Raw genomic sequence first — 22,851 nt, 5'->3', positions numbered from 1 at the left:
TCGGCGGTGGTCCCATCCACCGGCTTGGAGGGCGGGGAAGGGGCTTCTGCAGCCCCCCCGGGCGCACCTACAGGCACCTGCGCTCCTTCCAGCTCCATCCCTGAGCTCCCGGGTGGGATCGAGAGGACCGTAGCCCAGCCCGAACCCATGAGATTAACACCCCCCACCCCCCCCAGATGATGCCCGCAGCGTGGACGGCCAGCCTCGCAGCACAGCGTTCAACCCACGCAGGCACACGAGGTCACGCCTTGCCCCCAAATAAGCCCAGCCCAGCGCACGGATGGAAGAAGCCCACCGCACGTCCAGCGCGAAAAAACAGGCCCCGTCCATAACCAGAGCCCCGCGGCACTGCCTGCGCCAGAACTGAGGCATCGGGCCATCGCCTGGGTGCCCGGCAGCCCCGGGGGGGCTCTGCCTGACAGCACGCCCGCGGACGATGCGGTTCCTGCGTCGGCAAGCCGCAGCCCCTCCGGGCTGCTTTCAGACCTTTTGATCCTACTAAAAAAAAAAAAAAAAAAATTAAAAAAATTAAATAACCCAACCCACCAACAAAAAACCCCACGGGGCCGCGCTCGCGGCCAAATTAGCCTTTGCTGAAAAGATCTGCCGAGGACTCGGCCCAGGCTGCTCCGAGCAATGCAAAGGCGGAACCAGCTGCAGGGGCGGCGCGTGCTGGAGCTCCCCGTTCCCTGCAGAGACCCCTCTTCCCAAAACACCACTGCCCCCAAAAAACCAGGGCCTGCCCTCACCCTCGCTACCAGCCATAGCGGCAGCAGGACCACGTTCAATGGCAATAGCGGGCAGGCAAGCGAGCCCAGGTCCCTGCCCCATCCCAACCGACCAGGACTCGGCTCTCGTCTCCCCAGGCTCCTTCTCACACTGCTGCCATAACGCACCAGCGCAGCCAACGCGGCTCCTCTTCTTCCCTTTCCGTTACTGCGTGGCAGCTCACCGCAGCTCCGGTTGGCACTGTGCTCCAGCGTTCCTAGGGTGCTACGTTTCCATTCGGCATCATGCCTTAGGCTCCAACTCCCCCGTGACACCACGGGAACCGGAGGACACGGGACTCACAAGGGACAATTCCAGCCATGCAGGCTTCACATGCTCGAAGCCACTGCGGCAGGGACAGGACAGAGCCCACGCAATCGACTTCACCCACATACTGTATACACCGGGCCATATTCACGCACATATGCGTATATCTATACACACACACGCGTACGCTGGGCTGTAGCTACACAACCTCTTCTATTGCCGTACACCTCATCATGCGGTACAGGACACGCGCTGCAGAAAAATAAGGTCCTACGCATCGCACAGTCAGGCCGGCGTGCCTGGGAGATGCGGGATACCAACAGGGGCTCCTCGGAACGCACCCAGTGCCTCGTACCATGTCTGACATTACAGAGTCCGCAGGGTGATGACCCATTCCCACCGCGGACCTTCGCCTACCAAAGGCCCACGTGGTGCCTCTCCTACACGCTTCCCGTCGTGACAGCTTCTGCCGTGCTCTCTTTGGCCTTCAGCTTTCCCGAGCAGTGAGGCTTCTCGGCTCCAGGCTGCAGAACAGAGAGACATCGAACACCACGTTCATTCGTGTGAGCTCAGCAGGGCCTTTGCACTGCCTGCGGGATGTGCGCGACCTTCCCTTCTCCCTCACCCTGGGATGTGGCCCGACTCCATCGATACAGCTGCCTAGGCATGCATCACCCTCCAACTTGGGCGGTGGGGATGCTGCCGTGCAGCCCAGCCCGGCTGAGCAGCCAGGCCCTGGGACGCCCAGACAGACGGCAACCTCCCACGTCCCTGACAGATGGAGCTGGCTGTTGCATAAAGCACAGGAGCCGGGTATCGCACGGAGCTCCCAGCTCTTTGCCTGGCGTCTGCCCCGCTACTGCTGCAGAAGGGCACAGCCACCCTCGGTACCCGATGGCCAGAAAACCGCGCCAGGCCCGCCACATGTTCCCAACCAATTGCAAAAGCTAGGTAAGCGCATCAGACGGGGCTCGCGGCTTCTGCCGAGGCTCCGCGCTGGGCTGCTTCGCCTTTCTGGCTGCAGCAAGCATGCCACCGAGGCACCCCATGCGAGAGAAGCGTCCCCAGAGCTGACGACGCTCTTGCAACTTTCAGCCCACTGATACCCCAGGGGTCTCGCCCCACAACCCTCGCTCTTCATTTACCAAACGCCTCCTGAGTGGTCATCTCAGAGAGAGCAAAATCAGGTGTGTCTGCCCGTGCAAAGGGAGACGTTTCCTGCGGCGGCCGACAGCTTGCTCGCTCGCTCCTCCTCGCCTCCACCACATGCGACCAAGCAGCCGGAGGGCATCATGCCTTCCCAACTCTGCCGTCTGGAGAACGGCACAGCCTGGAGGCTCCTTCGCCTTGTCCTCTGCAAGCCTCTGGATAACACCAGGAGTCACCCTCTTTCTGCTTGCAGGACTTGCCTCAGGCATCTTACCGACAGCTGAGCATTCAGGCTGTGCCGCGCATCCCCGCTGCCTTCCGACATTGTCGGGACAGACGCAGCTTGAAGAACCTCGCTGACCTCCGAGGTGCCTGCTGACCACCGCGACCTGCCTTCGAACGCTCGGGGCACGAGGACCTTCGGCTCCTGGGGCTCCAGCTGTCCTCGTGGGCCTCGCTCGCCCGCTCCCGCGTGCTCACCTTGCGCAGTTTGGCTGCTCGCAGCCGCCTCTTCTCCTGGTTCAGCTGGAGCTGCGTCCTCTCCAGAGCCTCTTTCAGCAGAGCCTTCTCTTCTGCCTCCCTGGCGACTTCGTCTTCTAGTTTGGACATCTCCTCCTGGCACCTTCGCAGGGATGCTTGGCTCAGCCTGTGCAAAATGAGGGGGAAGGGGGGCTGGGGGAGCGGTGTGTGATGGTGGTGGTGGGGTGTCTGTCACCCACATTGATCCCCTGGCCCCCAGCTGGGCTCTGCCTGGGAGAGACGCCTTTCGAGCAAAACCATAACGCGCTCGCATCCCTCCTAGGACCTCCCACACCACGGGGTGACACTGAAGGGCATCAGAGCTGCTAACACCTCGTGAAGACCTGCACATGTTTTAGCAAGCGTTTTCCCTGCTCCGATTCCTTACACCCTGGAAAAACCCCTCTCCTCCCACTTTTGCCAAGACCGAGATGCCACCTCTTCAAGGCTTCCCCCCCTCCCTCCCCACCCCAACACGTGCCAATGGCTGCGATCCCTTCTGTTTGGCGTACGAGCTCACCGAGGGACTCTGGGTGGCTGCGTCAGCACTGCTGCCTCACAGATGGCTATCAGACCTCTTGCCTATTTTGAAAACATTGGTGCGTTTGCACCAGCCCAGAAATATCTTTCTACACCGCTTTTTCCGGCGCTGCGGGCCAAGCGACTTCTGCATTTGTGCAGCGAGCAGCAGCGAGGCTCGCACAAGCATGCCCACGGGTGCCTCCCGGCTCCCTAACACGTAAGCTTGTGCGGCAGCTCGTGGAGCGGGAGCGGCACCTTCCATCTGGATGGCCTTTCCCATCGGCTCCCACAGTCCCTCCAGCCCAGCTGATGCCACTGTCATCCCAGGGCCCGGCCACCCCGGACTAGGGAGGCTGCCAAGGTTTCCCCGACTCCGACACCGCTCAACCGCAGAGGACCCTGCAACGCACCGTTGCAGAGACCCAAGAGGCCGTTTCTGGGTTGCTCCTAACACTTCCTTTTTATACGGTGGCCACACCGTGACCGCTCCCAGGCAGGCGTATGGCCTGGCACGGGGCTGCACCCCTCCTTTCCCCGAGTTCCCCGTCACTTTGCATCCCAAGAGTTGGTCTCACTCGGACCCGTGGCCGGTAATGGCCACCTTGCCCTTCGGTACCTGAGCTGCTCCATGCTGGCCTCGTAATCTTTCAACATTTCTTCTTTTCTCTCCAGGCGACTCTTGAGGTTCCTGATCTGATTGTACAGCAGCTCCAGGTCCTTCTGCCTCTGCAGTCCCGCTTTTTCCCTCTCCTCCTGAGGCAGGTGCTTCAGAGGCTGCATTTCTGACAGCTCCTTCACCTTCATCAGGCTTCCCAGAGCACCAATTACGTCAAGGTACTGTGGCAAGAACAGGGAATGCATTATTTACTAGGCCTGCCAACTCCTCCGCCACATAACTTCCCACCACTCAGCCATCTGCTTCCACTCTGCTCTGCCGAGGAGAGCAAAACATCACAAGGGAACTGCTGCCTTCCCCTTCGTTTAATTTCCACGCGTGCTTTCCCTGGGCGAGCTTTTCTGAGCGCTCCTGACAATACGGCTGGCTCTGGCTCATCCGTGCCTTTGGGCTGCGTGCTCGGAGGCACTCGGAGAGGTGCCACACCGCACCGACGCACACCCGAGCTCCAGACCAGACCATGTCACACCTGGCATTCCGTTGCCAGCCGCACAACTCTTTGGGGTCAGATTTTTTACTTTTTCAAGATGACCCGTTTTCCCTGCCGGACAGTTTTCTGCCCTTGTCAGAGGGAGGAGACCCGCTTTCGCAACCTACCCGCTGCGCTACCAATGGACACCTCCTCTGGCAGCCACCTCCATCGCTCCCCGCAGCCTCTCTCACATCATTTAGCAGGCGTGGGAGTGGGCGAAGGTCTCTGTCCTCGCCAACCCGACCTCTCCACGAGGATCGGCCCCTGACTGCCCGAGGGAATGCCCCCAAAGACCTTAGGTGGGAAGGGGGGAAGGAGGCACCCCGTCGCACATTCTGGGGTCCCGAGGCCTCCCGGCAGATGCCCGGCACGCCCCACGTCCTGCAATACGCATGTTCCTGTGGAGCCTGGACACCAATCGCTTCCTTCTGAAATGCGCTTGAAAACAATCTACCCTCTACGAGGGCCAGGTACCGTTGTAACACATCTACCGCTGACGTACCATCTTCTCGCCGAGGTCTGTCGCGTCGGCCATCTCTGAGCTCACCACCCCACCAGTGGCCCCGTGCGAGACCCCGTTAGGAACCTGGCCGGGAACCTGCACAGACAGGGAAAGACCAACGAAGCCCACACACTGCCTGGCTTTGGGTCGAGCTGCCTCGAGCCTCCCTTCTGCCACACGGGAAAACCGCCCCGGCAACGCCGTGCTCCAAAGCCTGCCGCCCCGCTCAGCCTGCAGCATCCTGCCAATGGTGCCGGACAATATGCTGCTCCTGACAGGAGCTGCCACCCTCTCCGTGAGCACTGCTTTCCATTAGGCTGCATCTTACAGACCGCCAGATTTTATATCTCCCCCTCTGCCCCCTGCCTTCTTATTTGGCACACCCACGAGCCTAATTCTCCCTGCTGCAGGGAATACTTTTGCAACAGAGCCACAATCACCACCAACCACAAGCTGCCTTCTTACCTTGCCGGCCTTCCATTTTGTTCCCGTCGCAGGTGCAGGTTCCTTCTCAAGAACTGTTTTCTGGACTATTTTCTCCGGTAAGTCTTTCAGCAGGACCGCCAGCGTCTCCGAACCCTTCTTCGTGGCAGCTGGAGGCACACACACCCCCACCGAGTTGCGCCGCTCTCCATGCGACATGCTGTGCCTTTGTACCTCCGCCACTTGGAGGTTTGCCAGGCTTCCCCTTAGGGAGACCACGCACGGAGAGAAGCACAGGCTATGGAGCAAAGCCTGCACCAGCCTTCCCTGCAGACATCGTTATCCCAGCATTTGGGCATCGCTTCCCCTACCTAAGTAGGATGCAAACCTGTCGTTCAGGTGGCCGTTCAGACATCGCGCCACAAACTGCTACCCTACTTGTAGCTTCTCACAGAGACGGCGCTGCTTTTCCCTACTGCTCTCGCTACAGGGCTATACCCGATGGACAGGGACCGAAAGAACGAGTTAGGGCAAGTGGAAGACTCTCACAACATACAGTACTTGCAAGGCTCGGCAAGACCGCAACAGCCAAGGCTCAGTTCCTGGAGGCAACCGCTGCTCTCTCTCGCCTTGAGGAGAGCGGCACCCGAGTGTGGGGAGCGATCGTGCGCGGAGCCGGGCGCCTGCTCGCTCCTGGCTCCGACTGCATGGCAGCTACCACTGCAAAACCCTTCGCCAGCCGCCTCTCCTTGCTGACTCCTGCAAGTGCTACCTTCTCACGCGTATATGCTCGATGCCTGCAAATGACGCCAAGTGCCTTTCTAAAGCCTATAGCCGCACCGCACGTTCTTCAGACAGGTTTGCCTATCACCTGCGCGCATTAATGAGCGCGCACGGGAGAGCCGACTTGGCGAGGGAAAAGCCCGAGCCCATAGCGAGCAAAGAGCCTGAGCCCCTGGCACAGCCCATCACGCCTTCCCTGGCATTACATGCTCCACCGGCGCAGACCCCGGGGTCTGCCAGAGGCAAACGGACGCAGCTTCCCTTTATAGGGACGGCCACGCTTACCTGAGGACTGCCCCTTCTCCAGCAACTTTATTCTCTCCCGGAGCTCGGCCAAGCCTTCTTTTTGGCGCCGGATAGTTTCCTCATGCCTGAGGCCTCGGCATTTTGCGCCGAGGTCGGCCAAGTCCCACGCCGGCTCCTGGAAGAAGCAGCCGGTCTGGTTCTCGCCCAGACTGCAGCTGGCTCAACACGAGCTCAGCTTAAACCTGCCTTAACCACAGCCTTGCTGCCAGACCCCGGTCACTTGGCGTGCGCCGAGAGCAAAGCCCATGGAGCATCTCGCCCTACACCCTCCCCGTGGATTTGTGGGGTAGAAGAGCAGCATCAGAGACCCGTTTCGTGCTCCGCTGTGCCAGCCGCACCCCCGTGAGACCGTAAGCCCCGCAAACGCTCCAGAGAGCCAGGAGAGGGATGGTGCGCGGCTCTGAACGGCCACGTCCCCCTCTCGTGCTTGGTGCTGCCGCGGAGCACTTACCGTCTTCCGCGCACAAATACCGCTATGCTTTGTGGCCTGCGTTTATACATGACCTCACGCATTGCTCCCTTTTAAACTACGCCCGTGCACACAGATGCGTGCGTTTCCCTGTTCAAGCCCCATCCAGCCTGCTGCTGCATTAGGACGAACATCCAAAAATCTGGGACGGGACTGGCCCATCATCACACCTTGCACACGGCAAAGGACGGCAGCAAACCGCCCGCTTGGGTCTGGCCGCCGTCGCCCCACGGTGCTGCTCGGCGAGACACCGTTTGCTCCCGAAGCGGGGCGATGGCTGGGCTGCACCCTCCAGCGGTCTGCGCTCCCCCTCCGTCGCTACAGGACGGGCGATACCTCCTGCTCGTCAGCTGGCTGTGAGTCACCGCTCACCCCCCACACATCCAGCCTCGCGCACCGGCACGCTGTCTGCCACCGCTGCGGTACAAGACGTACGATTTCTACACTCCCTCCATCTGCTGCTGCAACCAGCTTTGAGTTCTTCCCATTTCTAGCGCCAGGGAAGTCAGGCGGGGGATTCGGCATGGGAGAAAAAAAAGCACTTTTCTTCCTGTCCTGTGCAACAAGCTCCCCCTGCTTCTGCACGTTCGACCCTGTAACTGCTTTTGTGTCACCAGTACAGCCAGCAAGGTTTTGCAGATCTTTCCGCTGCTCTACCCTCTAATTGGCAATTACTGCAGCCATTAGCACACACAACACTTTACGATTCCAAAGTGCGGTACAAACATCAGCTCGTTAGCCAGCAGCGATGCCTGCGCAGGAGCTCTACCAGCACGGCTACCCCAGCTCGCTGGCAGCACAGGCAGCAGCCCTCAGCTAGGAAAAAGGCAGCTGGCGATCCGGTGCTCCTGCCTTCAGCCAGCTCCCAAGCAGGCTCGAGGCTTGGCTGGCCACGGCCAGGTCACGCCACAATGCTGAGAAGCACCGTGTGTGTGTGATCGATACTCTTGGCAGACCTGGAGTTCGGCGGCCTCTGTGCGGACTTACCCTCTGGAAGGCTTCGCCCGCTTGCACTGGCGTCCCAGGAGCATCCTCCGACTTTTCCACCGTTTCTCTGCAGGCATCCTTCAGCTCCTGGCACTGGGCTCGGGCTTGCCTGCGGCAAGAGGCCAGACCGTTTTGGGACACCGTGACGGGTGAAGGCTGCCCAAACAGCTTGTGGAGAGCAGCACCCTGGGCACCCACCGGTGACTACGGCGGCGTGGGTGGGAACATTCCCTTCACGACAAGTGACTTAGCTACACATCTGCTGGCATGAGCTCTGCTAAACCCCCGTTTCAGTTCACGTGGCGTTTCCACAGAGACAACGTGGCCGAGCTCAATTCTGATGCTCTCACATATGCCTTTTGCTCCCAGGGAGATACCTACCTGCCACCAGCTGCTGGGAATCTACAGAGCAGCTTTTGCAAATCATCGGGTCATGGCAGCACATACCTTAACTCTTCAGCTGCTGCTTTCAGGGCTCGATCCTTCTTATCCACCAGGGTTGACATCTGGGAGAGCTTCTCTCTGAGCAGGTTCGCTTCCCGCTCTTGGCATTCCAGCCGGCTCAGGTTCTGCTCCAGTTCCACCTTCTGCTCCTCGCTCAGCTCTCCTAGGCACGCAACAGCTTCGTGGGTTTCTGGCCGTCTCAGCACCCAGACCCGGGGGAACGTGCAGTTCTCGGTGAAATGATGCTCACGGATGCGTCCCCCCTTCTCCCAGCGTGCCCTCGCAGGGGCTCTCAGCAACAACGGACCTTGTCCCCGCAGACCCTCGTCCTGCCCTCGACAGCAGCCCTCGGATCCTGGGCCGGGCCAGCAGACCTTGCTCTACTAAATCACAGTGCGAGGTCTGGCTCGCTTTCTGCCCACTCCACTGGGTACTCCCATAAAGCCTCCCCCAAAGCACAACCATGCCCACTGAGGAGTCCCAGGCAACGCTCTCCCTGCCTACTGGATTATGATCCCTTAGGCTCAAAGGAGCTCACCAGCGGGATTTGGAGAAAGACGGCCTCGGCTTTGTCCGCCCGTTCTCCACCTGGTTACCCTTGCTCATCATCACTGCTATCGCTTAGCCAAGGACAGGGAGGAATTCACCCATGCAAAGGGAACGGACTGCCTGCTTTGCCCCGAGCAGGGCAACAGCATCGCTTTAGGATGGTGACATCTATTTCCCATTACCTGCGTGGGCCCACTAGCACCTACCCTTGCTAATGTTTGGAAGAGGGATGGTAAGATGGAAACCACGCAGCACGTGTCACCCACCTCTCATGTCCGACATCCTGGCTCTGGTTTCTGCTAGCTCTTTGGTTAGTCTGGCAACGACGGCCTCCTTGGACAGAAGCATGCTCTGCGCCACTGCCAGCTCTTCCCTCAGTTTCCTGAGAAAGATAATTGCCAATCTCACCGTTCATTTGAAAGGCTCATTTCACGGAGCCTGCGCACACCTTCCTGACCTGCATCTCACAATTAATACACGCACGTTACTTTTTTTAACTGCCTTTCAGTCCCCTAGGTTCATGCCTGCGGCACTGGGACTTGCCAGCTCGCTCGCTCTTACCTGGAGCCGTCTGGATGGGACAGCACATTGTTCACATGCTGTTTGGCATCACTTTGACACTATAAGCCCTTACGGGCGTCTCAGCCTAACAAAAGGACCCTCTTCACTGTCACGGATAAGAAAGGTCTGGGGACCACTTGCAGTCAGCCCCTTGGTCTTACTTAAGCTCTCTTAGCGATAAGTGCTCTTCTCCAAGCCCCTCAGAACCAGACCACCATCAGCAAGCGCTGCTTACCTCAGACAACTGTGCGACCCTGTGGCAGGACAAACCTCCAGCCAAGCTCCCGCTGCTGGCTTGCGGCCATCACCCCGAAATCCTACAGGACACAACGACAAAGGCCAATTACTTCTTTGTAGTGCGTACCTGTTCAGCCTGCTTCCTTCCGCTACATATATCCTTTCCTTCATGACAGCTTTGCAGACCGAGGACCGTTTCTTGGGAAACCCGTGTCTCTTAGGGCCCATTTCCAACAGTGCTTAGACAGTTCCTTACATCCTTCCTCCCTCAGGATCACCTATGTGCCTGGGCACAGCCCAAAGTGCTCCAGTCCCGTCGCTTTAGAGGGCACAGAGCCCTTCTCCAGTGGGAAAGGCCTGTCTATGACTGTGGTGCATGACCAACAGTCCCCAAAGTCACACGGCAATATACTGCAATTCCCTGGGAAATGGCTTCTTTGGGCACTCATGGAGCTCGTCCTGCATGCAGGCAAACCTCAGACCAACATCTTACACAATGCTTTCCATCGCGGCCAATGCACCATTCCATCTCTAGATCCATTTCACATTAACCACGAAGGTTCCCGGTACAGACTCGACCCACGCAACCCTCAGCTACCTTCCATTTTTTCCAGGAGCGCTGCGTTTTCCTCCTCCAGTGTCTTCTGCTGCTGCTTGGCCTCCAGCAACCTGTCCTCTAAAGCCACAATTGTCAGAGAATGCTGCTTGCTTTGCTCTTTATATTCCACTATCGCTTCCTGCAGTTTCTGCCTCTCGAGCTCATTCTCCTCCTGAATGGCCTTGAGCTGTTCCTCTCCTGTGAGCGCCCGCTGCTGTAATGCCACCTAGGAAACAAGACGTACGGTCTCTGTCGGAAGCGTTGCACGTGTTTTCCTTCGGGCTCACGATCGGCATCATCTCTCCCGGCTAGCACTCAGAAGGACAGAGGGAAAGGATAGGTTTCAGGGAGGGGGGAGGCCGCAGTGCCCTGTCCCCTCATCAGCAGGGACCAGGAAAGCCACCTTCACCGAAACCACATCTACGCCGCGTCCTCTGCCTGCACACGAGGGTCGTTGGAACTACCTCTCGCATCGCGGCTTCCTCCAGCTTGTGCACAGCTTCTCTCAGCTTGCAGTCTGCAACCTCCTGCTCCTTTGACTTCCTCGCTATTGCCTACATGAGGAAATTTGCATTATTTGAGAAGTCAACAAGCTTGCGGGAATCCACCTTTCTCTCTGCAGATATGCATCTATGTGTATTTGGGGGGAAACACACGCCATACCCGCCTGCCCCAGTCCACTGATGACCCCTGACCAAACGGAGCACCATGCTACAGAGCGCTTTCAGGTTGATTTATTCCAAGCATGAGCAGTTCCGCTGTACCTCCCATGCGTGCAACTGACCTCAGTCATGCTTCTCAGCTGGCTCTCCAAGTCTCGGACCTTCTTCTGCTCTTCCGCCACAGCTTGCTTGCACTTCTCCTCCTCCTTGGCGACAGCGCTCTCCAGAGCCTGAGAATTGACAGCCCACGGTTTCAGTACAGAAAAAATCATCCTGTTTGGCAAAAGACCTCGGCTCCAACAAAGAAAGCAACCAGGAGGGTCACTGCTCTGGAGCAGGGGCACATTACGGGAGAAAAGCTTGGAAGAACACAAGGCGACTTGATGCGGGGGGGATGCGAGCGCCTGGGGAAAGGTACAGCCGAGAGACCGAGGAGGAGCCGCTTAGCTGCTCCTTGCCTGCCTCCTTCGAAAACGCAATGCCAGGCAACAACTGTTCCCGAAGCAACAGGCACAGAAGTGCACTACAAACTGTCTTACAAGACCACCATGCTATGCTGTCCCTGTCACAACATACAGACACAGCAAGACACCCATTCGCGCCTTGACTAACGCTACATCCTGCACCAGCGCCGTTGACTCGATGACTCGGGCTTCCCTGGGACTGAGGGCGACCCGGTGAGAACCCACTAGGCAGCCGACCCCCCTGCTCCACAGGGGATACGCTTTTGCAGCCAAAAGAGACCTCCAAGGAGTTCAGCATGGGGAAGGGTGAGAGCAAAAGGCTTGCAAGGAAGCCCACTTGCCCTTGCATTCCATTTACTACAGCCCACGCAATGTCTTATTAAGCTCGCCTATCTGGATAACGCTCCTTGCTTTCTGCTTTCTCCCAGGGATTGACCGGCAGCAGTGAGTGCTGCCATTGCCCAGAGACACTTTCCAGTTCCACCGTGGATACTTTGGGGAGGTAAAAATCACCCGCATCTATATAGGAGCATAGCCGATATCCGGGCTCTGGGGACTGCACCTAGGCGGTTCAGGGCTAGAGACTTCTTTCTCTTGCTAGGCAACACTATTATAGACACCTATTTTTCCTGCATAGCAGTTATTTTCCTAACAACCAACGACGCCACCGTACCTCTTTGTTCTCCTCGTCCTTTTCCAATATCGTTTGCTCAATTTTTATCTGTAGGTCTTGCTCGTGTTTCGCTTCCAGCTCCTTCACATGCTCCCGCAGCAACGCTGCCTGTGACTCCTGGACCCTCTCTAATTGGGCCTATGGGGAAATGGCAGATACCGAGGTGTTAAAGGAAGCGTGTCGGCAGCAGGGCAAGAAACAAACATCCTGCGTACATTCACTCACAGACAATTCAAAAAGAGATATACCCTCCACCCTTGCCACATTAGGGGTACGGCAACCGACACACACCGACAGCGGGCTCCGACTTCTCCGTTCCACTGCATTTACCGCAGACCCAGGGACCTCTGCAGCTGTACATTCCCAATTTGGGCCCCACACTGGCTCGCTTGGGACTACCGTCGTGTTTACCGATAGAAAGATCCCCAAGCAACTCACTTTCTGCACGTAGGCATTTCTGTACCTGTAGCAACTGATTCCTCTGTGCGGTTTCCTGATGGTTTTCCAACAAGCTCTCGAGAGCAGCCAACAGCCCTGCAAAAGCCAACCGAGTCTCGCTGTACGGGGGTGCTCGCACAGCCCACGTATACCAGCTGGAGCGTCCACGGGGCCCTGCGGACGCTGCTTGCCTCCTTGCAAAAACTCGCTTTGGCCACTGCTGACCCGCAGCCCTGGCCCTCACCCCCCTTGGGATTGGGGGTGGAGGGGGGGTGTCCCCCCCTTCCTCCATAGGCAGCAGGGAGGAGAAGGGACCACTGCTACCTTCCCACACGGTCGCCCTCCCGCGCTCATTGGGGTACCCAGAAAACCCACTCGCCGTGGGTTTCCCTCCCTGGCTGGGGCAGTGGATGCGCTAGTGTCAGCTGTTGGGGAAGGAGAGACCCATGGGCAACAGTTCTGCCTTGTGCCCAGAGACCCTCACGAGCCTGGAGACCCTCTCTAGCCTCTTGCTACGGGATTCAGGATCAGCGATCCCCTCGGGAAAGGCTCCTAGGGGCCAGCCGAGGGCTTCCCCTCCGCACTTAGTGGAAGCGCGGCACGTTCCCACCCCATGGAGATCGCGGCTATTTCCAAGACATCACTGGAAGGGAGCTTGACTGCACACGCAGCCCAGGTGCCCATTCCCGCCGGGAGACTGGTTTTCCTTGTCACGCACGGTCCCCCGTTTTTGCTGTGTCACCCTGTCTTCTCTAAGCCCAACATTTCTGCAAGAGCTGAGGATGGCTCGTTGCTGCCTGATGCTCCCAGTGCCATAACGACCACTCTGCTAACCCTGACAGCCTCGCAGCTCCTCCTGTGCCCTCACCGACACCGCTCCACCCCGCGGCATGTCCTGCACCCCTGCGCAGCGCTGCCGTGACAGCAACGCTCTCCTTCCCACGCCGCCGCCAGAGCCATTACTCCTTAGCAGTGACGCTCTGCAACACGCGATGCTTTGACACAGACCCGTGCTTCTATAGCTGCTGCCTTTCCCACGCACTGTTCACCTAAGCTTGTTTTCGGCAATTGCCCCTCCGCTCCACATCAGAGGTGGCATCGGAAAGGGAAGGCCAAGTAAACTCGTCACCTCGAGACGAGGGGTTCAGATCTCAGCCAGCACCGCTGCCGAGAAGCATTTCCCATAGGCCACCAAGGCAAAACCCACTTTGACTGAATAACCACGACGTCAGCATATCAGGTCCACCACGTGCAGACGTCACATCCCACAGATAACCCCCCACTCCCTGCCCCCCCCGAGTCCTACAGGTGGCACTGGCTACACAGCGTGACTGGGGCCACAGAGGTAGGGAATAAGAGCACGCACGCTGCCTGAGCCAGTTTCTCAGTTGCCCAAACTGCCCAAGATTTGCACCAGCATGGGTGCTTGGCATCCCCAAGCGGTGGCTCACGCTGGACTTTCTCCTTGACGGCTGGCTAGCTAGGACATCCCACCTGGAACAGGTTTGTTCCCAGGGACACCCAGTGGCACACAGACCTTTGCCGGAGGCGCACGGGTCCATGCCCACGCCGGCCAGGAGCCGCTCCGCACCCTCCAGCCAGGACAAGGGGACGTGCACCATTTCCACCACTGCTGCTGCCATGGCCGAGACGGAGGGATCCAGGCACGCCGCCTCCAGCCTCCCCAGCTCCCCTCGCAGGCTGTCGCTGCTGCAGGAGCTCCGCAGGCAAGCCTGGAAAAAATACAACCGGGGAACAAGCTAGCCTCCCCAGTCAATGGGCTTCTGCGTCTTGGCCAATAACACATCATCTCTGAAAAAGTCCTGGGTACAACTGCGTGAACGCTTTGGTACGACACTTCACTTTGTGGGTTGATATCTTTGGTGGGGACGGCTCCGGGCAGGCCCAGGGGAGGGCACGCTTCTGCAATACCTCCTATTTCTTTCCAGCCAACACTTTTTGGGGCCATGCTCACCTCTCACTGATCTGGAGAGCTGCGCGCTGGCTAGTGCCCAGGCCCAAGCGCATCTTTTCTTGGACCTATCCTCAGGCCAAAAAAATGCCCTCTGCTGCTCTTATCGACTGGCTGCCACTTAGTCATTGCTATTTAAAGGACTGACCTGGAGCTCCTGCAGGGATTTCCTGAACACCTCGACGTTGGCAGAAACCTCCTTTTCCTTCGAGAGCCTGGAGCTCAATTCCTCCTGCAGACACTTCTCTCTCTCTCGACTTTGTTGGTTCTCATCAGAGATCTGCCTGACCTTCTCTATCACCTGGCAAAAGCATGCGAAGGAAGATGAGAATAAGGCACTGTATTAATGTCGTTTTCCAACTGAGGGACAGTAGATTGTCTCAGCGAGCAACAGCTGAGACTTGCTGCAAACCGGTAGCCACGTCAGACTCCTGGGCAGCCCGTTGACTCCATCCAAGCTTTGGGGGACAAAAAGGATTGTGTCTCCTTCACATCACAGAGCGGTGCCATTAACCTGGGATAGCTACGGCACAACTCATGATCTGGAGAAGCTTGGATGCTACCAGCACTACCGTGCATGGAGCAGGCGCCGCGGCCATTCTGCTGCGGCCGACCTGAGCCACACCAGGCTTTGGAGGCACCGAGCATCAACGCGCGCTGGTATCCAAACTCACCTGCTGCTCCATTACAGCTTTCCCTGCAACACCCGCTGCTGCTGCTGGAGAACAGGCTCGCATCACTCGGGTTTTGAAGGACTCCAGCTACAGCAGAGATCGACGCAGGAAAACAAAAATCGCTGATAATTGCTATCAGCTCTGCTGCTCTGCTCTACCCAACCCCGCAGACATCAATGCACGGGACGTGCCGGTGCCTGCCCTCTCCGACACCGAGGCCCCGTGCACGCTCCTGCCGTCCCCTCAGGGCATTGCTTTAGCTCACGCACCTTCTTCATCGTGCAACTTGGCAAGGGTTCCCTCACACCCCTCCTTTGACCCTGCTGGCTCACGCCCCGACGGCAGCAAGGGGCTGCAGTTACTCACATTCGTTACTTTGCCCGCAAGGCGTAATCCTCGGTACCATGTGCAGGGGAGGCTGTCGGCTCCCCGCCACCAAGGACAACGTGACTCCTGAACACCTCCTGCTGCCCTCCTACTGCTGCGGCAGGATTATGCCGATGGAGGGCCAGTATAAATTGCAAAGCGCGGACCGCCTGAGCCAGGCGGTTGCTCTATGCCACGCACCAGTGGGGATTTCCCATGGCAGACTCCTATTTCCTCCTGCAAAAGAGCTGGGGCAGGCTGGGGACAGCCGGGGATGCCGTCCCCAGCCTCTCTGCAGATGATGACAACCCTTCCCACCAAGGTTAGTGCTTTACACTTCTGTATCACAGCTGCTGCTGGCTCCTCGTGGGGCTTCCGCAAATGGCTGTGCCTGTGCTAACCTACATGGCAGACCCAAACATCTCCAGCTGCCTTTAAAAGCTTCAGGTCGCCCTTTGGCTCCGCTCTGCACAAAACCCAGGGTTATGTTCCAAACCTGCGATCAAACAACTCGTAGCTTTTCCTGCCTCTCGTTGACTGGGCTACCTAACAAATTCACGCTAGCAAAATGCTGCCTTGCAGCTTAATGGGGGGGCACGACCTTCTTGGGCAAAGCACGGCTTTATCCTGGTGATGTAGCACGATGCTGTTCTGCAAAGGGCCGTCTCTGCCCAGAGCAGCATTACCTAGCCACGGAGGAGGCTTTGCATGGGTCCCGTGCAGCGTGACTATGATTACAGAGAGCATAGCGTGTTTCTGTATCCTATTAAACTCGCTGCACCTTCTACGACGCCTACACAAATCCTGTGGATAAGCCTATTACACTGCACCCGATGACAAGTTAAGCCCCGTGCCAGGCTTTGGCGCTCAGGCTTCTGCGTTCCCTTTCCTGCGCTCCAGCATGACGTCCTTCCCCACGGGAAAACCCGTACTTGTGCCGCCTACGGCCCAGCCGGCAGGATGCGCTCATCCCTGCCTCCTCCCTACCTGCTCCTTGGCCCGGCTCACGTCGGCTCTCAGCAGGCGTTCCCTGCGCCCCATCTCCTGCAGCTGCAGAGCTTGCCTGGCACAGCCTTCCTTCAGCTCCTCCTCAGCCTGCAACCACGAGAGCATTTGCATATCAAAGCAATACCCAAAAATCGTGCCGTAAGCACTTCTACCCCAACTATCCACACATCAGACAACTCTAAATATAGCTTCGAAATACCAGGAGACAGGCAGCAGTCTGTCCTTTTGCAGGGGTTGGCTTGGCAGCATCGGACCCTTAATGCTGCTTTTTTGCCTGGGTTTGGTCCCCAAGACATCATCCGCCCTTGACTTTCTAACACACCGCTCACACAGGGCGGTCTCTGCTGCACCAGTTACCTTCTTCCCTCGGGGTCCGTGGCAGAGTTCCGCATGTTTTGACCCCCTGCCCATACAGCCTGCGTGCCTGGGGCTTGCCGGCCCTTGTCCCACGCATCTGCCACCCCTGCTAGGCAGCCGAGGTACCTGCCATGCAGTCACCGGGGCACGCCTGCCCTCCGCCGCATACCCCACAGCCGGACGGTTACCTTGGCTTTCTCAGCCAGCTGTTTTCGGATGCTCTCCTGCTCGGCGCAGTACTTCTGGACTTCCCCCTGCAGCCCCTCCAGGTCACGCTCTAGCTGCCTGATGCGCTGCAAGAGTCCCAGGATGGCAGAGGTCTCACCAGAGGTGCTGGGCATCGCCCAGTCCCTGGAGGACTTTAACCAATAAGCAATACATTTTCCCCATCTATCCCATTTCATTTACCCCGGAATTTCCTTCTAGCCTATATTTACTGTGGTTAGATTGGCTTTCTAGTGGAATTTCAATCTTATTTCTGACAGCATTCTCCCGCATTGGAACGCAGTGTTACAATTTTCATAGGAGTTTACGCTTCTCTGGGTTATTATGCACATTAGGTGCCTTCCATTACAGGAGCCGGATTCAAAACAACTCCCCTAAAATGCCCCGTTATTTATTCTCTCGATGATGCATTCCTGCAGTCGCTGCTCTCCCCTGTGCTCCATCACCCCAAACGACTTGAGACTCACGTTTCGACACGCAGTTACTTCTCGCTCTCCGAGTTCATGCTTCAGTTCCTCTTTAATTCTAGAGCACTAAAATGAATGGCAACCAAGGAAAAATAACCATGAGGGCAGGCAGATAGCGTTGTCTTTGCAGCAAATGTCAACACATACTCCAGTGCTGCAGCCCAGCTAAAGTGCTCGGATACCTAATGGGCAGCGGAGTGCCCATGACGGGGCCATCAAGGCACTAAGAGCACGAGAGCATCCGCAACTGGAACTGCTCATATTAAAGCATCGCCTCGCTGAGTGAAGGACAAACATCCGCAGGGAGTACCCGACAGAGAGAAATTCCTCTGCCCTTAGAAACAGTATAACAGGGACAGGGGGAAAGACTGCAGGAAAACAAAGGCTTCTTCAAAGCATCCACACTAAGCTGACCATGACAGTAACAGCCATTCCCAGGCTAATCATCACCATATCGGACCGTGCTTTGCAGCATCACGTTCCAGGGTATCGGTGTTTCAGAGACCGACCCTGTTCTGCCTGCCCCGAGCGGCCGGGTGCCTGTCCCGTGAGCCTGTGTGCACCAGCTCCCGCCTCCCTCCGGGTCTTCCCGCATCCATGGAACGGGGCAAGCCGTAGAGGGATGTTCTGGGACGTGCTCTCTGCCTCCACACGAGCACTGTGGACCACTGAGTGCCACCAGGCACCCAGCAGGATGCTTCGCAGGGACACCCGGTCCCCCTCCCACACAAAGCAGGGCTTGAGCGCTCGTACATATCCCCTTTCCACCGTTTAAAGGGCTGATCCTCGGTTAAAGGGCTGATACTCGGCAAAGCGGGGCACGTCATTCACCTCCAGAGAGCTGCTCAAGGAGGATGCTCGGCCAGGTACAGGCCGGCGGGTGCGGTGGCCCCCGCCTGCACCCCAGGGGCCCCACACGTCTTTGCTGCTACTTTAAAATCATGGTCAATCACTGAAATCTCCTGGAAGAGGGCTTATTCAGCTGGCCAACACGCAGCGCCCACTGCTCTATCCTTATTATGCAGACGATGCAGCCCTGCCACTTGAGAAGGGAGCTGCAAATACAGAGAAGCAACCTGCTGCACAGGCCGCTTTCGTTAAGGAAAAAACCAGGCTGGGCTGCGGGGAGGCACATGAAGCCGGGGTCTCCACGGCTCCTCGGGAGCATCTTGGCACGAGCGCTTTGTGCGTACAAACAGCTACTGTGCTCACAGAAATCCAGGGCGCACAGTACCTGAATGCAGAACGAGGAGCAGGATTCAGCCGGGGAAGGCGACACGGCTCCGTGGGCATCGCACGGCACCGAGGCACCACTGCAGCCCTGTCCCAGCGGTACGGCTCCGCAACTTCTCTTTGCGTGCAGCCAGGACCCTTGCGTTACAACTGCCCCGATAAACAGCCACACAAATACAGCTGCTACACTCCTTAACAGAGAGGAGCACGACCCTTCTCATCCTAGTTTCCCATGCTAACCCGCCGTATGCGAGACCATAAATTACTGAGCCCCTTCTTAGGGATGTTAACCTTGGCAGAAACGACTGCTAGCTGATTGTCCTTTTCTCTGTTTTCCTTCTTCATTTTGTCAACATCTTCCTTGAGCTGCTGGATTTTCTGCTCCTTGCCAGCCACCTCCCTTTGCAGGCTGGTCACCAGACCTGGGAAAAACAGCTCTGGTGAGAGACTACCCAAGCACGTCCCTGCAAAAGCCCTCTAGCCGCTGAGCTGCCATCCTCCCTCTTTGGCAACCGTCAGCCTTGGAAAGCGGATTCAGCTTTTGGCATGCCGCGCTGGCTGTTGCTCCTCGACAGCACCACTAACAAAGTTCCTCGGGGCCTCGCAGCACATGCTCTCCGGAGGATGAGCGGCTCCTACGGTTGCAGTTTTGCTGCCTTGCTAGGTCGGATCCATGGCTCTGTGGGCTCTTTTCCCTGCAAAGCACCGGTACTGCTCCCTTATCTGGGGCAATGAAATCGAGCAGAACACTTCTGCTAATCTGAATGCATTACAAAGGCCAATATTTTGTGCACATGCTATGCTCCTCGGGCCCGATGAAGGCAGGGATAAAGGCCATTGGAAAAGGCTTGTGGTCTGAGGTGGCCCTTTGCAGCCAGGCGCAGCCCTGCCGCGGCTTGGAGGAGGCAGGTCTCCCCCCACGGGGTCCACGGCAGCCCGCTAAACAGCACCGCTTCCGAGCCGCTTGGATCCCACCCTGCAATTGGTGCTTGAGGCTTTTTTCCCCCCTACCAAAGTTATCCATCCCATCACTCCCCGCCTTCGGTGCCCACATTGTCCCTCACTCCAGGGGCACTCGTCATGTCAGACACTGCTGGCAACTCCCGCAGAGCTTCAGGACACAGAAACAGAGGTCAGACGATTTCTACCAGCCGCTACAAATCCTTTGTTGCGTGGCCGGTTTTGCCAACGCTCGCTCGTGATCAAGAGCCGGTCCCAAACCGCTTCGTGCCCCTACATGGAGCTCTGGGGATACGATACCTGCAGCCAAAGCGTGGTCCCTCTTCAACTTCTCGCTTTCTTTCCGCAGCCTTCCAATCTCCAGGTCTCTTTCGGAGAGGGAATGGCTGAAAACCTGGCTCGAGCCTTTCTGCAGGTGGCTGATCTGCAAAACACAGATTCACCCATGTTCCTGGCCGGATTGCTTACTAACTCTATTACAGCCCCCTTTGGAGAGGGAAATCTAGCGCTTCCAGGTCACAGTCTGATGGGGTTCCTCTTTGGCACTTTTGACTAACTCTCAGCAGTCATTGCTTCTGACAGCATCACCTTACATTCGTTTTGGCCGTTCACGCTGAAATCCTAGATAATATATGACTCCTATGTAATATAAAATGCACAGAGAAGCACTGCCTCCTGCTGCCTGCCATGCTGGGAATCCATGGCTGGGGCTGGGTGACACTGCTAATGTGGCAGCAGGCAGAAACACCTGCCGATTTATCGCCTGCTCAGGGCATACATATTTATTGCTCACAAACGCAGATCCAGAGCCGCTAATAACTCATGTTCGCTTTTCTGCTGCAAAGACACTTTTTACGGTCCCTGCAGGAAATCAGGAGTGGGGAATAGCCTGCGCTATCCACTTCAGCTCACATCGCTGCGCAGAAAGCGCAAACACGCTTCCCACGGCTCAAGCGACCAGTTTCACGAAGCAATTAACTGGAAGGTATAAAAGAGCGAATCCGCCGGTGGAGGAGGCTTTTGTCAGAGAAAGGAAAGCTGCCGGGAAGACAGGCACCACACATCGTCTCATCTCGGCACAGGAACAGCAGTGATGCTGACAGCACCCAAAACAACACTGCCTTTTCTCCACCGGGAACCTGCTTATCAAAAGCTCCTCTCCGTGACAGATGGGTGGGACGAGCACAAAGCATTTCACCACCTCCCTCAGAACCAGTATGATATGGGAGGGCAGGATGCGGCCGGAGGGGCTGGCAAAGATGCCCGGCTGCTGACCTACGTGTCTCACCTTGCACCAGCAACTTGGATTGACCCTTTTCCTGTGCTGGAGATACTCAGGATGACTTCGTGTCACTGTGTCTCCAAGACATTTTCTGAGGCCTCGAAAAGCAGGGGGGTGCGTGCTAATAACATATCCCTGGGGAAGACAACTACAAGCCCTCTCTTCTCTACCCAGCCACCTATTTTCACCAGGACGCCAAGGGGTTGCGCTGCCTTTGGGACGGGTATTCCTCCTGCAAACACGACCACGCAGTCCGCTCCTGGGGCGAGGGGGAAGCAAGGGGTCCGGCTGTCTGGCCCGAGGTGGTCGTGCGTGCCTTTCCCCGACCAAAGGCTGCTTAAGCTTCTGTTTTCCTCCCCTCCGCAGCATTACAGATCCTACCGCATACAGGGGAAATTTATTTACCAGCTTCTTCAAGGGAAACTTGCCTGGAAAGTAAGGAAAATGCGCAAACCAAAACAACTGGGAGAAAACCCCGCCCCGTCCCTTGTTTCCCTTGGTTTCAGACATGCGGCCTGCTCCTCCTAAAACCTGGGTGTTACACTAAAAATACATCTGTATCGGGGAGATATTTTCCCCGCTCGGTGGCTGGTGAAGTAGTGGGTACCTGTTCCCTCAAGGCTTTGATCTCCTCTGTTTTGGCTCCAAGCTCTCGGTCAAAGGTGAGCAGCTTCTGGGTCAGCTCTACCTCGTTCCTCGCCGCCGCCCGAGCCAGGGTCTTTGCCATCGCTGCAATCTCATCCTGCAGATCTCTTATGGCTGCATCTTTCTGCTTTGATTCTGTTTCCAAACCAGAGAGGCGACCGATTTCCTTCTCCAGTCGCAGAAGCTTTTCACCCTGCGGGCAGATTATGGGTGCTGTCAGTCACTCTCCAGCTACGGAGATGCCGGGCTGCCTGCTCCAGGGGGTACCAACCCGCGGCCATCGACCGCACGGACCCGCTCGCCCCGACTCCCACGTCCCACCGTGCCCCCAGCCGTCCCCATACATGGGAGCAGACCCCTTTGGTGACAGCCCCCCCCAGCCTGCTGGGACGCGCGGTCGCACCCCCAACCGTCTGGCAGGATTTGCCCGCTCTGCCCAGGAGCGGGACGGGGATGGCGTTCCACACGCCTTTCCCAGCGTCACCTTCTCCTGCGGGAGAAAATCCGCGTCATGAGTCCCCGGGGAAGGGGCTGCCCTCGCACCATCGCCTGAGATGCCGGTCGAGACTGGAAGAAAGCAAACGCGACAGCAGCAAATGTCAGCACGAGAACTGCTTGCAGGCAGCGGTAACCCTTCCTGTGGCATCCCTCTTGCTTGTCTCAAAACTACGCTAAGGCAGCGGCTACTTTACAGTCCACAAGCTCGGTTCGCAACCGGAAAAGAAATCCACGATTTGGCACTAAAAAGACACTTAACCGGTGCAAACAGCCTGCACAACAGAGCGGGCTAATACACCTCTGGGAACCAAGAGAGCCTCGAAGGCAGCAGAGGCACAGCAGAGACAGGCTCCTCTGATTTTTCAGCATTGCCCAGCCCCACAGAAAGAAGCTATGCTTCTGTGGCTTCCCGCATGCAAATAGCAGTGCTTGCTGCGATTAGTGCGTGCGGATCCTTTTGGCTCTATTTCCCCAAAATCAGATGAGCACGTGCTAACCTGGAGCTTGTGCTTCCCTCCCTTTACCTTCCCTGCAATTACAAATTGTGCCCGTTCACATGTCTTTATGCGATGCTGCTGGGACTGCATGGTACTGCCTCTGCTCTGGAGCACCAGCTGAACTTCGGCACTTTGCTATTGACTTATGACTGCTCAAACAACCCAACCCCGGACCAGGAAAACAACCCGATCGCGTAT

The 22,851-nt window shown here is 57.4% G+C and overlaps 1 protein-coding gene across 1 annotated transcript; it reads right to left on the bottom strand.

The window, feature by feature from the left end:
• Positions 1 to 1,229: 1,229 nt before the first annotated feature.
• On the bottom strand, positions 1,230 to 21,844 carry FHAD1 (forkhead associated phosphopeptide binding domain 1). Its single transcript, XM_052793085.1, has 24 exons — positions 21,621 to 21,844; positions 20,032 to 20,155; positions 19,063 to 19,193; positions 17,539 to 17,604; positions 17,035 to 17,139; positions 16,469 to 16,576; positions 15,116 to 15,202; positions 14,590 to 14,742; positions 14,007 to 14,202; positions 12,495 to 12,565; positions 12,032 to 12,169; positions 11,017 to 11,124; positions 10,697 to 10,786; positions 10,233 to 10,458; positions 9,633 to 9,714; positions 9,103 to 9,218; positions 8,291 to 8,450; positions 7,844 to 7,952; positions 6,367 to 6,502; positions 5,341 to 5,468; positions 4,876 to 4,971; positions 3,842 to 4,062; positions 2,665 to 2,830; positions 1,230 to 1,559 (listed from the first exon to the last, which is right to left on the bottom strand). The coding sequence occupies exons 1-24, from the start codon at positions 21,738 to 21,740 to the stop codon at positions 1,476 to 1,478; spliced, it is 3,021 nt and encodes a 1,006-aa protein (XP_052649045.1). The 5' UTR covers positions 21,741 to 21,844; the 3' UTR covers positions 1,230 to 1,475.
• Between the last annotated feature and the right edge of the window lie 1,007 nt (positions 21,845 to 22,851).

The sequence above is a fragment of the Harpia harpyja genome, chromosome 7 (assembly GCF_026419915.1).
Source record: "Harpia harpyja isolate bHarHar1 chromosome 7, bHarHar1 primary haplotype, whole genome shotgun sequence".
In the NCBI taxonomy this organism is placed as follows: domain Eukaryota; kingdom Metazoa; phylum Chordata; class Aves; order Accipitriformes; family Accipitridae; genus Harpia; species Harpia harpyja.
The sequence above is the reverse complement of the archived record's forward strand: the minus strand, read 5'-3'. Positions and strand labels throughout refer to the sequence as shown.

Excerpts from the sequence above, each read along its gene's own strand:
- FHAD1 (XM_052793085.1), bottom strand. The coding sequence starts at position 21,740 with ATGGCAAAGACCCTGGCTCGGGCGGCGGCGAGGAACGAGGTAGAGCTG. Across the intron at positions 17,605-19,062 it reads TAGCAGTCGTTTCTGCCAAG|TGCTCTAGAATTAAAGAGGA; the intron begins GTTAACATCCCT and ends CATTCATTTTAG. Across the intron at positions 10,459-10,696 it reads AGGAAGCCGCGATGCGAGAG|GTGGCATTACAGCAGCGGGC; the intron begins GTAGTTCCAACG and ends CTTGTTTCCTAG.